The 13810-nt window shown below is 42.1% G+C and overlaps 1 protein-coding gene across 9 annotated transcripts in view; it reads left to right on the top strand.

Moving 5' to 3' along the window:
- The first annotated feature begins 369 nt into the window (after positions 1-369).
- The window catches only part of LOC307020586 (uncharacterized protein), a 45213-nt gene continuing 31772 nt past the window's right edge, over positions 370-13810 (top strand). For 3 of the 9 annotated variants that reach the window (XM_079652045.1, XM_079652042.1, XM_079652044.1), the window contains exons 1-2: positions 4185-4647; positions 11967-12128. In XM_079652045.1, the coding sequence (XP_079508171.1) occupies positions 4420-4647; positions 11967-12128 (390 nt within the window). In that variant the 5' untranslated portion in view covers positions 4185-4419. The other 6 variants (XM_079652047.1, XM_079652046.1, XM_079652041.1 and 3 more) reach the window with 6 other exon arrangements.

Genomic DNA, 13810 nt, shown 5'->3' with positions numbered 1-13810 from the left:
GGTTCTCGGTACCCATCCCTAGGTGCAGGTAAAGCACGGTTAATGTATTATATTATTGACTCAATAATATAATACATGACTTTGAGAGTAGGCAATCTAGGCATATTAACACAATTAATTAAACATACTTATCACGGCGACGGTGTACCGAGACATTTTTTTTGCTAGGGGGCCCCTTAGTGGCTGGGGGCCCTAAGCGGCCGCTTATGTTGCTTAATGGGTTGGGCCGGCTCTGCCAGCAGGAACACCCCAGTAAAATTCTTCTAGAACCGCCATTGGTTTATAACATCTGAGAAGGCTACTTCCTCCACCTTCATTAAAGCGCTGACAAGGACTTTATTTTGAAAGGGTGAACAGGAAGTCCTGTGTGCTGTTCCCGCGCTGCTCTACCTGACAGACTGACTGCTCTGTGTCACAGTCTATTTTCGCAGCTAACGGAGTCCACCCTTTAGTTAACCGAGAGCAGACAGAGAGTTAGGACGGTCTGGTAACCTGCTGCTAGGTGTACCTCCGAGCCCTGTCGCTACCGGAGGCGACAGTCAAAGGATGGGAGCGCGAACACTGCAGTAATGATGCGTTTTATTGTGGACTGCCTGAGGACACCGCGCGCGAGGAACCCGAAGGATGAAGGGTAACGTTGAAACGCTCTTTAAGAATTATAACACAAGTATGTTCTAGCTGTATTCCCATCAGTCCTTTCCAAACAAATATTTGGCAGTTTAAACTTCAAAGAATTTAAAACGAAAATGTAGGCTTTGAATCGAGAGTAAATGTAGGCTTTAAGTAACCTAGTGTAGTCTGCAGTAACATGCAGGCCTTCACACATTGTGTTAACAGACGGGTTTAGTGAACATCATTAGCCTATGGGACATGTCTGCCAAATGTATCATCACTAAGCCTACCTGGGGGGTAATAACCTTTATATGAAGTCTGTGGTAATAACCAAACCACACTTACTCAAGCTGATGTTTGTCTTCACCCGAGTATTCCCATGTTATTCTAATTTAAAACATTATGGAGAAAACGCTTTTAATTTAAGTCCATTATATTTGATTTAGTTACTGTTCAGATCGAATTTTGAGCCAAAACCTATACATTGTGAGCCACAATGTACATGTTGAGCCACAATGTGTGACTAGATTAAACTTCCCAACAGTATGTAAATTATTTTAAATTGTCCTCACTCAGCCAGATGAATGTTCCTTTAATTACGCATACATTTATCTGCAATAATAAGCAAGTGATAGACCAATCGAATAACCCAGCTAATACTGATATCGATATTTGAGAGTTGACAACAATCTGATAAGTATAAAGTTAAATAAACACATCAAAAAACAATCCTTATAATCCCTCAGATTGTCTTTAATAATTGTGTTCAAGATACTGTATAGTCAGCGGAACATTTTACAATGTAAAAACCTTCTTGTGAGTGCTCTGGAAACTTAAATCTGGTATGGCATCTTTGTAGCCAAATGTTTTTTAAATTATCGGCTAAGATAATCATCAATATCCAGATATCTGCAGTATTTGGTGCACTGGCTGATACACATTGTCACATTTTGCAGCCAACATGTTTGTACATCCAGCAGACACAAAACAACAGCATCATTTATTTGAGTCATGTTTGTGTCCACCTGATGGTGTAAGTCAAATATTCTCTCTCTTATAGCTCTGCTTTTGTCTCCACTTGCTTTTAAAAACATCAGCCTCAACATGGTTGATCTTGCAGTGTTTAGTGAATTTGCCATGATAGCTGATTTAAAGGGGCAATAAAGCTCTGCAGAGTTGCATTTGTGTGATAGTACTCTGCAGTTTTACTACAAATGAGTACCTCACACATAGTCAATTCATTGAACTAAAAAGGATAGTCCTTTTGTCTGATAAAGCATACATATCCATAAATCACTCGACAGAATACCTTAAGGTGATCTGTAAATAAGGATGTTTCAAATGCAATACATACAAACAAATCCTGCATAAGTAGGGCTGAACGATTAATCGATTTTAATCGCAATTACGATTTTGGCTTGCAACGATTATGAAAACAATAATCGAAATAAAACGATTTTTTTTTCCAATAAATAATCATGATATCAATTATTGACCCAAATAGTCGAGATTATGATTTTTGCCATAATCGAGCAGCCCTATCACATAGTCATTTCATTGAACTAAAAATGGTAGTCCTTTTGTCTGATAAAGCACACATATCAATAAATCACTCGACAGAATATCTTAAGGCTTAAGGTGATCTGTATATAGAAGGATGTTTCAAATTCAATACATACAAACAAATCCTGCATAAGCACTCATCTCTGCATCCTATCAGACCAGTGTGCTCTGGTCAATAAACTATTCACGTGTCAGCAATCTGGACCATTAAACATATTGCCTCACACCTTAAAAGGCTTCAAATTCAGAGGCAGACGCAGCATCAGCAGATAGCTGCTGAGTTAACCAAACTGAAGACCTTTGTGAAATGAAATGCCTGTTTCAAATAGTCATGCATATTCCAAACTAATGTACTTAAGTCCATTTTTGATGAAGTATTTTAGATCCATGTATTCTTTCAAAAGAGCAGAGAATCGGCATACTTAACAACTGAAGCATCATTACGTGGATGAATGACCACATGAAGAGATCCGTGCTTCCTGTCAGTAACTGGGTTAGAGGCAGCCCTCACGGACAGGCTTCAGATCATAGTGACACACGAGCTGCAGCATTAATGCTCACACTGTCAAAGCTCACACTCAGATGGAAGGAATTTACGTAATAAAACCCCAGAAAAGATGAGATGCTTTATCAATAAGTCATTCGAAAGAAAAAGTATCTTCAATACATTCATCTGCTTGTCTTGGCCATGTACTGTAGCAGGAAATGAAACTCCTTTGTGGGGTCGACTTTTAGACCGGCTAAACAACATCTCACTATATCATCACCTTATGTCTGAAAAAAAATGTAGTATTTTCTGTCTTTTCTTACATTGTTTAGAAATACAATTCCTGGGTAGGGTTACGGTTACCCTACAAGTCAAGGCGCCTTCTGTCAAAAGCATTCGATTTAATAAAACAGTATTTCAATTAATTTCTTAAATATAGTGTCCATTGTTTTAGCTACAGTAACTTAAACTTGCAAAAATAACGTTTGTCATATTTGCAATCCTGACATTAGCAAAGAAATCTAGTAATACTAGAAGTCTCTAAAAGACCAATCAGAGTTGAGGGAAGTCTTACCTGTCAATCACTGCTACTGAACTCCCATTTTAGTCATCTGAAGCTGTACAATGGGAATGTGAGCTCCAGCTGGTGGGTGGGCTTGGCTTTGGTTCGATTGTTTTCAACAGGGTCACAAACCTTGTCATTTCCTGAACGGAAAATACAGTAAAATATGTTTCTGAAAGCATTTATTTGTTTCATCATAGATCATAATTAAATGGTAACAATTAGCAATTAGCTGCAGCGATTGGCACAAAAATAAATACCTAAATGAATGCAGCTTTTTTAAAAATATTTTACATTCCTTGTCAGCTATACCACATACTTAAGTGACTGATACAAATAAAATGTATAATCATTATCTTATTTGAATATTACTACATTTATGACATTTGATTAGATTAGACTGAAGTATACACTCACAAATAATGATTGTGTTTCAAATCGTAACCTTTAATACATTTATGAAGGGTGTTGTTGAAACAGGATAGAAGTGTTACATGTATCATCTTATTATGATGATGCCATGAATTCATATTGATTGTTTCAAACATTTGCCTGTACAGACTGCTGCTCTGATGTTTTTATGAATGGCTCAGCTTCTGTTTTCTGTGTTTGTGTGTTTGTGTGTGTGTGTGTGTGTGTGTGTGTGTGTGTGTGTGTGTGTGTGTGTGTGTGTGTGTGTGTGTGTGTGTGTGTGTGTGTGTGTGTGTGTGTGTGTGTGTGTGTGTGTGTGTGTGTGTGTGTGTGTGTGTGTGTGTGTGTGTGTGTGTGTGTGTGTGTGTGTGTGTGTGTGTGTGTGTGTGTGTGTGTGTGTGTGTGTGTGTGTGTGTGTGTGTGTGTGTGTGAGTGAGAGTGAGAGTGAGACTGATGCATACTGCAGTGATGGAGATGGAGGGGGGAGGAGTAGGAGGGAGATGTGTGAGGACTAGAGGAGACACGTGATGGTAGGAGGTGAGAAAGGAAGGAGGAGGAGAAATATGAAGGGAGGAGACTAGGGGGGAGGAAATACATTCTCTTATGGATGGATAGACATACTCTAGTGTTCTCACTCTGACTCATCCCCCTCTCCCTTTCAACTCTCACATTGGTGCATTCTGCCTGTGTGCACCCTGGGGACGCACACAGCACACACGCACAGACACATTCACAGAGCGGCTCCGCCTCCTCTGCAGTGTAGCGACAGCCAGCGAGGGCAGCAATGGAGGAGAAGGCAGTGAAGCAGGAAAAAATCGAGGGATCATGGGAGGGAGTGCAGGATGGAGGGAAGGCAGACTGGAAGAATGACTGCTCCCTCTCCTCCCTCCTTAAACACTCCTGTCTCCTCTGCTGGTCCTCTCCCAGGGACACCGACGTGGTGGAGTCGGACGAGAGGGTCCTCGCCAAGTCAACGGAGATCAGAGTAAGAAGACCGCAGCACCTGGCTCTGGTGTGTGCATGATTGTGTGTGTAATACATCCGTGTGAGTGTGTTCTGTGTTGGTCTCTCATAATGTGTTAATAACCATGATGTAGACAGGACACAGAGGACAGGTGTGTGTGTGTGTGTGTGTGTGTGTGTGTGTGTGTGTGTGTGTGTGTGTGTGTGTGTGTGTGTGTGTGTGTGTGTGTGTGTGTGTGTGTGTGTGTGTGTGTGTGTGTGTGTGTGTGTGTGTGTGTGTGTGTGTGTGTGTGTGTGTGTGTGTGTGTGTGTGTGTGTGTGTGTGTGTGTGTGTGTGTGTGTGTGTGTATCCAATGATGCTCTCATGTGATGTCATGATGCTGTTAAACAGGCTGTATGAAGCTGTGCACACACTGCTCTGTGCAGGTCTGGGTTACTGCTGGACCCAGGGGTACCTTCTGGTTTGTAGATTTCATTTCAATGTAATATCATGGCAATGATCAGTTGACCAGTTATAATTTCTCACCTGTAATGACCTAAAGAACAGCGGCCAGGTGCAAACATCCACTTTAAATGTCTTTCTGTTGATATGGTGTAGATGTAGAAATATGTAGAAATGACATTAAAGAGCAACTTCCAGGTTAAAGACACCTGTGAATAAATGTGTAGGAAAATGATGAATACACTAGATTTTCCCAAAAATATACAGAAATATACACTACAGTGACATCTGGCGTCGTTTTTGTAAGAAATGTTCACTTCCGCATAAAAAAGCCTCGGCACGTGACCTCCCGCGTGTGACGTAACATGGGGGAAACAAGGGGGAGAGCGGCCGTTGTAACGTATTAATAAACATGGATCCCAATGCTAGTTTCGACACAGAAGACACAGAAGAAGTTGAACATGAATATTCGAATGCATATGACGGACCACAACCTTATAATTATGAGCCTGCTAGGCGTCCAAGAGACCAGGAACAGTGTGCGAAAAAGTACACGTCCCACCCAGTGCTTAATTTGTAAATCATAAGGTGCCGGAACGCAAAGTACATATGACAGCTCAGGGATGACGAGACGCGTACAGGTCCCAGAACGTATACAGAAAAGGTGCTGAAAACAACATGAAAATGTCCACTTGCAACGCTGTGGGACTTACAAGCCTCAATTTCAAATAGTATCTATGGTATAAATGTTATGACGATAATTTATAATTTTTTAGGCTAGTACGCACAACATAGGCAAATGCCCACATCACCACAGGTGGGACTTCAGTATACAGCCAGCAATGAATTTCTCAACAGGTTTAACGTGTAAACATTTTTTTTTATTAGGCCTATTCAAAGATTGGCACGGCGGCCTATTAATAGACAGTATGTTTGCTCACCATATTTAGTTGTTTAAAACACCCCACATCACGAGCATGTCCGGATTGTCCTCTATCTCTTTTTTTCTGCTTTTACTGCGTGTGTCTGTGGCAGTTCTGTGTCCTTTGGCCACCCAGGACCTCACGTACGGGACTGGATTGAATTTAGCCAGGGGGGGTCCAACAAGATTTAGGAAGAGTAAAGATGACATGGTGGATGTGAGCAAAGAGCTACGGTTGGGAGTGCAAATCAAGTTCATTTGAGAAAATCCGCGCTCACATTCAGCACTTGCAATGGGAATGCTGTTGACAGCAACAAGTAACTCCATCAGCTCATCAGGGGTGTCTTTACCATCTGAGTCTCTGTACGTTCTGTAGGCCCGTATGACTGCGCGCGGGTTGGCAATGTTGAAGCGCTGACACAGTGACTCGACCTCAGTCTCTCCATACAGCGCACCTGCGTCCTCGGGCCAGTATTGTGCGTAAAGCACCTTCAACTCCTCAATGAACTTGTTATATCCAGTTTTATCTGGCATCCGGCCTCCTTGAGATAACATACGGTCCTCCAAGTTCTTGGCCACAGTTAGAAAAAACTGACCTGTCGCTGGACGTCCCACACTCTTCTACGCTCAATGCGCTCTCCTCTCCTACTGAATCTTCCTGCTGTAAGCCAGCTGATGTCGCGGTTCCGCTCGCCTCTTGCTCCGGCTGTTGTACCGGGCTAGTTGATGCCAGGGTACCCACCCGTTGCTGTTGGTGGTCCACCTGGCTGACGGTAGCTGGCTCCTGTTCCGGCTGGCGGTGAACCTGACCCGCTGCCCGGGCTTGGCTAGCTGTCGGTTAGCTAGCTGGCTAGCTGTTGCGGCGCTAGCCTCCTCCTGGTTTTGACCATCAACATGACCGCTGCAGCTGCCCTCGTCGCTGCTTGTGGAGGCTTTTCTTACTCGTTTTGAAGTGTCTATTACCTCTTCCTTCTTTTTGAAGAAAGACAGTAAATTTAACTGTCTTTTTGACATGCTTGCATTGAATCACCGTTTCTTCCTCTCTGCGACGTGCTCCTCATGTGGCGAATTTCAAAAGTGAAAGACGTTTGTCCGTTGGTCCAGCTTTTCAGTGCGTCAACACAGATCTCCGACTCTTTCAAATCTTAATCTTAATAAACGACATAAAATTCTTGGGATTTTTTCTGTAAATTAATATCTGCATATTTTATTTCATTTTAACCATTTTTTATTTTTATTTTTTGTGAGAGGTACCGGATCTGCCCAAATAGGTGCCGGAACACAGGGTGGCCAAAATGAAGAGGTTCCGGATCCTGTTCCGGCAGGATCCGGCTCAAATTAACCACTGGTCCCACCGTCCCTGACGTGTTATTTACAATATCGGACAAGTAGATCTTTCAATTGACTTGTCCGGCGGACAATTGACGTTTTTCGCCCTGATTTATTGTCAAATTATTGATAAATTCAGTTTACAAAAGGCAGAACTCATTCGCAAATTGTACGTGTCCGCCATTGTTCGTTTAGAAATGTTAGTTTCGGTTCTGCTTGTCGATTCCTAAGGAAATGCATCTCGCCGCTTTCTGTACAGTTAGGCGGGGCGGAGCGGGGCGGGAAGTGTAGCACAGTGGCGGGGTTGGGAAGCAAAACTCGGTTCCGAGTAGGAACAAATAACAATTGTCCGGTACTGGGATTAATAAGAGTTGTGAGGACAGGAGGCGGAGCCCCGCGGACCGCAGCTCTCTCACTATGCTCCGTATCAGCTGTTCGCTGCATGGTGCAGCTCAGCGTCTCTCTCTCTTTCTACACACAGCGGATTCACTGCCCGTTTAACAGCCTCATCTTTGTCAAACTTTCTTATGTTCTTTCTCTAAAACGTAATGAAGGTTATTAAGCGTTTTAGCTCATGTGTTGTTAATATTGACCGCCATTTCCTTTTATGAAGTGAAGCAGCCTCCCTGTCTTTGTCCTCGCACTGTCCTCACATCCCCGGACCCCCAGACTCGGAGGAGCACAGGGATGTCAGTATTGTTTATGAAGCAGGGTATAGAAAGTACATTATTGAAATGAAAATCCTATTTATTTACTTTTACAAACAGTGAGCAGCTGGGCAGCTGCAGCATGTGTATTGCAGGACATGTGTAAGCGTGCAAGCGTCTTTGAGTGTAGAAAAGCGCTAGGCCTTAGGCTATAAATATAATATATGCACTGTATTATTATTATTATTATTAGGCCTATGTGTTGGAGATGTGTGGTTGGACTGTGTCTCACAGGCAGGTTGCAGTGTAACATCAGAGGAGACTGGACCAATTGTACATTCTCAAACTGCACCACTTAGAACTAACTAAACAATGCAGAGATTATTTTTATATAATTGTATTCAATAACCGTAAGAAATTAAACGGTATGAAGTGATTTTTAAATAGGAATACAGATTTGACTTAATGTTTTCATAAATATATTTTTCTCCCAGTTTGTCATGGGACTTATGTTTACCCTCTCAAAGAACCGGAATCGAGAACCGAAAATAACCGGAATCGAAAAGCAGAACCGGAATCGTTAAAATCCAAACGATACCCAACCCTATGTGTGATGCAGTAAAATCTTACCGCTCACTTACGTTAGCGGTGTCGTAAAAACCGTGGGAAAATGTAAAATACGATGGCGAAGAAGAAGATTCCAGTGGCCCCAATTTTTGTCCATTCTGGACAAGTGAAAAATTTATTCGGACAAGTAAATTGCCAAACTCACTTGTCCATGGACAAGTACTCTCTAAAAACTTTTTCTCACACTGTGGATTAGAAGAAATAACGGCCATCGGAGAGAAATTGAGCTGTGGTGTGAGGAGAACCAGTGGAGAACTGGGCAGCTATCTTGGTGAGTGACCGGCGTTAGCTACAGAATGTTAGCTAACGTCCCATCACAACATTGTGAAGTTAGCTATCATATATCAGGCTATAACTAAAGTACCATTGATAATATAGTAACGTTACTGGCAGGACTGTTGATACTGATCCATAACAGAAACTAATGCGCAAGTATCAGCTGTATCTTGCGTTACCTAATGCAACTCCACACTATGGTGCTGTGTACCGGAGGGGAGACGCGGGATACGGCTGATACTTGACTATCTGGCGGAGAAAGGTTGTGGAGCCTCCGTTGATATGTCGTTGTAAATGGCTTGATGGAAAGCAGGTGTGTAGTCGGGGAGGGTGCACAGCTGATTGCAGCAGGTGAGTGGAGGTTGAGCCGGGAGCCAGCCAGGAGTGACAGCCACCACGCACACACAAACAACACAGACAGGGCGAAACAAACAAACACAAAGGAGTTGGCTGGAGCAGTAAAGCCACCACACCGTTACCTAATGCAACTCCACACTACGTCTTACGGTGCCGTGTACCGGAGGGGAGAGAGAGGGAGAGCAGCGAAGGGGGGGGGGGAGAGAGATGTAATACGGTTTCTTGATAAAGATGTGGAGAGTATGTGCTGCAGGGAGGTGGATGCACAACGCACCCAGGAACGAACGCTAGCTCCGGTCCTTTTTACTGTGGACTCAATGTCCTTACAGGCTGGTATTTGTGCAACCTGCACAAACACAATACTGCACCATGATTACAAATGGTGAAATACAATGTAAAACTACCGAAAAATACCAGCTCACTAAAACACAACCGCTCAACTCAACGCAACTACTAAAAACCTGCAAGTTGCTCTTTTTAAGGATTTATATATATATTTTAGGATATATATATGTCTTTGAACCCAAGCCACACTGAAAGAACTGAAACGTTGACTTTTAATTAAATGTATTATTTCAACCGATTTCACATAACTGTATTGGATTAGTTTAAGGAAATAATATTACGTTTAAATACAAGAATATGCTCCAAAATGCATTCATTCGGCATGTCAGTGTTACTAGTAAACATGATGTTTTAGAGAATTAAAAAAAAGAATGAACATATATGTGGTTTCCTTGTCCATAGGCAGACAGAAATAACAGTGCAGATATATAACAGATATAGAAAACAATATTGATGAGACATGCTGAGCGGTAGTACTATCAAAACATGTATGCTAAAAAAGGATATTAGCTTTTTATAGGCCAGGGGCCGTATTCACAAAGCATTTTATCTTACCGCTAGGAGTGCTCCTAACTCGCGCTAAAACATTTTACGTAGGAGTTTTTTCTTAAAAGTTATTCACAAAGCCGCTGAGACCTACTCATACTAAGGATAAATCACTAAGAGTGAACTAGGAGTGACACGCCGTTGCTATGGATTACGTCGATTCTCGTGCATGAGTTTAGAAGCGGTCAGTACGGTGATTGGTTGTTCAGAGCAGGCGGTCTCGTTGAAACTCATCCGCAACATCCCACAAACGAGCCCACTAAAACAAGGAAATAGCCTAGGCTAGAAATGTATTCCTATCAAATAGTTATGGACAGTGCAGTTAGCAGAATACACGCATGATGACAAGTTTGTGCAGACCACGATAATGACGTTGTATATGCACGTTAAAGAGAGAGAGCAAAGAATAAAAATACGTAAATTGCATTAAATCAAGGAGGCAATTAAAAGCACCCCGCAAACTATTATCCAATGAGCATATTTCCAGCACTTAAACACTTTCAATAACAGCCCATACCGCCGTTAAAGCCCCCCTATCATGATGAATGAAAACAATCTGCGTGTTGATGGAATGTACTTTCTTTCTATTGACGAACACGTCCTCATCTTTTGAGGGCGCAATTATTTTTATGTGCGTCCCGTCAATAGCACCGACCGCACCGGGCATACCTGCAATTGCCATGAAGTTGGCTTTGATCCTGTGTAGTTGTTGATTGTCCAAAGGAAACCGGATAAACTGTTGGATGATATGTGGTCTAGAGAGCGCGTTGATGGTTTGGTTTATGGCACGGCTGACTGATGGTTGCGATATTCCTAAATCGTCGGCATTGCAAAGTTGCATTTTCCCTGTTGCTAAATATCGTAGTGTTGCCAAACATTTTATTTCCGGACTAATCGGGTTATTCCTGTTAGTCGGGGATGTTATTGCATCCCGCACTAATTCCACAACAAGTGTGATACCCTCACGATTTAGCCTATATCTCTTGATCAATTCACAGTCTTCCATTGTCTCCAAAACATTTAGTCTCGCAGCCATTTTCAGATTCTTTGTGAATAGGTCTTACTGAGTTAGGAGTCCTCTCGAGGACTTTTAAGCTCTCCTAAACTTAGGTGCTACTTTTAGGCCTAAAATACTTTGTGAATTGCTCTTAGTGAATAAAATTAGGAGTCCTAAATTTAAGACTGACACGCCCATTATGTTTAGGAGTTTCTCCTAAATTCGCCAGTTAGGAGCTACTTTTAGCCCTAAGATCCTTTGTGAATACGGCCCCAGATCTTTTTCCATGAAAGTGAATCCGTCCCACTGCACTATGAACACCAAGCCCTGGACTACTCTGACACTAAGGATGAACCCAGATCTACTGCTTCACTGATCAGAAGTATATACTCAAAAGAAGAAGTACTTTCATTTGTTTGGACTGACCATGTCCAAAACATATGTCTCCGGTTTGATATTGTTGTGTTTTCCCTTTAGCTGTTGTGTTTTTTGAAATGTGTTCTGTGAGATGTGATTTTGAAATGTTCTTCAGAACGGTATTAGTGTTTTTTGAATCCGTGTTTCATTTTTTTTAAATATTGTGTTTTGAAACATGATTTGTGATTTGACCTTGGGGGCATATTCATAAGGCTGATAACATCCATCCAATGGGCTGATAAGAAGTGTGTGTGTGTGTGTGTGTGTGTGTGTGTGTGTGTGTGTGTGTGTGTGTGTGTGTGTGTGTGTGTGTGTGTGTGTGTGTGTGTGTGTGTGTGTGTGTGTGTGTGTGTGTGTGTGTGTGTGTGTGTGTGTGTGTGTGTGTGTGTGTGTGTGTGTGTGTGTGTGTGTGTGTGTGTGTGTGTGTGTGTGTGTGTGTGTGTGTGTGTGTGTGTGTGTGTAGGAGCTGGAGAATGCAGTGACAGTGGAGCACCTGGAGCTTCAGGAGCAGCAGTCGGACCGCAAGGAGCTGGAGGAGACTCTGGGGAACCTAGAGACACACAAAGACAAGCTGCTGCAGCAAGTGAAGGCAACACGGCAGATGTGCTATGAAGAGAGTCAGAAGGTAAAATACATGAGGACCTCTTAAATACATCAAAATGTATGTATATACAAGCTGTTATATCTGATGTGTAGCTACCTTTAAGATGCTTCCGTCTATGCAGTTTCTCGTGGAGGATTCGTCAGTCTGTCATGCTGTTTGTGTTGAAAAGGGGTTTCTCATTGATCTCGGATATTTTTAAAGAACCAATTCACACTTTAAACCAAGTGGAGCACAAACAACACTTATTTGAGGGATTGAATACTATATATTGAATTAGTATTAGAATTTTATTTTTAAAAAATGAGCAGTGTCTTATGTCGAGCTACTGAGTAGTTCAGGACAAGTGGGACATTTGGATGCTAAAAAAGAATCTTGCTTTATTGTCAATATAGTTATTGTTTAAATATAATTGGCTAATAAGCAAGGGTTACACTTAAAAGACAAAAACAAGGTATGCAATTGTTTTTGCCCTACTTATTTTACTTCATTATGACATTTCGATGTACTTATTTCAATGATCCGGTAAACAATACTTTTTTTTAATTCATAGGATGCAAGCTAAAAATAAGTTAAAGGCGTTACAGTAACTCCTCATTAGCTTTCTTACATTCGATATGCAGTGTAGCTTCCTTCATGGCAAACTGGTCAACATATTCACACTGCAGAATATATCTCAGAGCGGCTATTGAACTGTGATGAGGTTCAGCAGGTTACATGGCTGCTAGATGGACCACACAGCTCATTACAATACATGTTACTTGTTAGACGCTTTTATCCAAAGCAACTTACATACATTCAATACTGGGGGAGATCCCCACAGGAGCAAGTTGGGGTGAAGTGCCTTGCTCTCCCCTGATCTGAAGACCAGCACACTATCCCTCTGAGCCACAGCCTCCCCTTTACTGTCAAAAGGAATCTAACTTCAATACAACAATTGTTAATACCTAGGCCATCTCCGATACCGAAGTCCGGTGCTGATAAGGCTCCGGTGAACGGCCGTCCAATCTTTTTAGGACTTCAAAACCCCCCAGAATCTACGCGCAAGATCAACGTAATCTGTTTAGGGGGGCGTTTACAACGTGGCCTCTAACACCACGCTGCCCGTCGTATCACTTATTTCAGGCACTAAAGGGTCAGATGCCCGACCGCCAGGATGGCAGAACGGTGTGTATGCTGTAGTAGGTGTTGGTGAGCTGGTAGAACCCCAGAGCAGTATCAAAACTGCCCCTGGAAGAGAATCCCTCTGTTAATGGGAGACTCCCTGGTAATTAGGGCAGCTTCGGAACCCACAGTCCCTAACCCTACCCTCTCTTGATCCCCAAATATATCAATCAAAACAATGCCAATGTAATATCAAACACAGCCAGAGTCAAATATTCAATATCACAGCAGTGATATTACCACATCAGCAGAGCATATGTCATATTCCCCTTAAACAATTTAAATCCAAATGATCAACTAAGGTCAGCCTTTTCCAAGGAAGGGTGTTCTTACCTCAATCAAAGACCGAGCAGATACCTTCAGATACTACGAGAGAGAGACCAGGAGTTTCGGTCGAAGTGTACAAAGTACAAACCGGATTTATTAAGGTTTTAACAAAAATTGAGGATTAAAAATAATCTTTTAAAAATAATAAAGACACCAAGTAAAAATAGTACAATAGCAACAGGTTCACAAGTCAAAGGTTCTCCAGCCCTCTCAAA

This window comes from Notothenia rossii (assembly GCF_949606895.1).
Source record: "Notothenia rossii genome assembly, chromosome: 9".
NCBI lineage: Eukaryota > Metazoa > Chordata > Actinopteri > Perciformes > Nototheniidae > Notothenia > Notothenia rossii.
The sequence above is the reverse complement of the archived record's forward strand: the minus strand, read 5'-3'. Positions and strand labels throughout refer to the sequence as shown.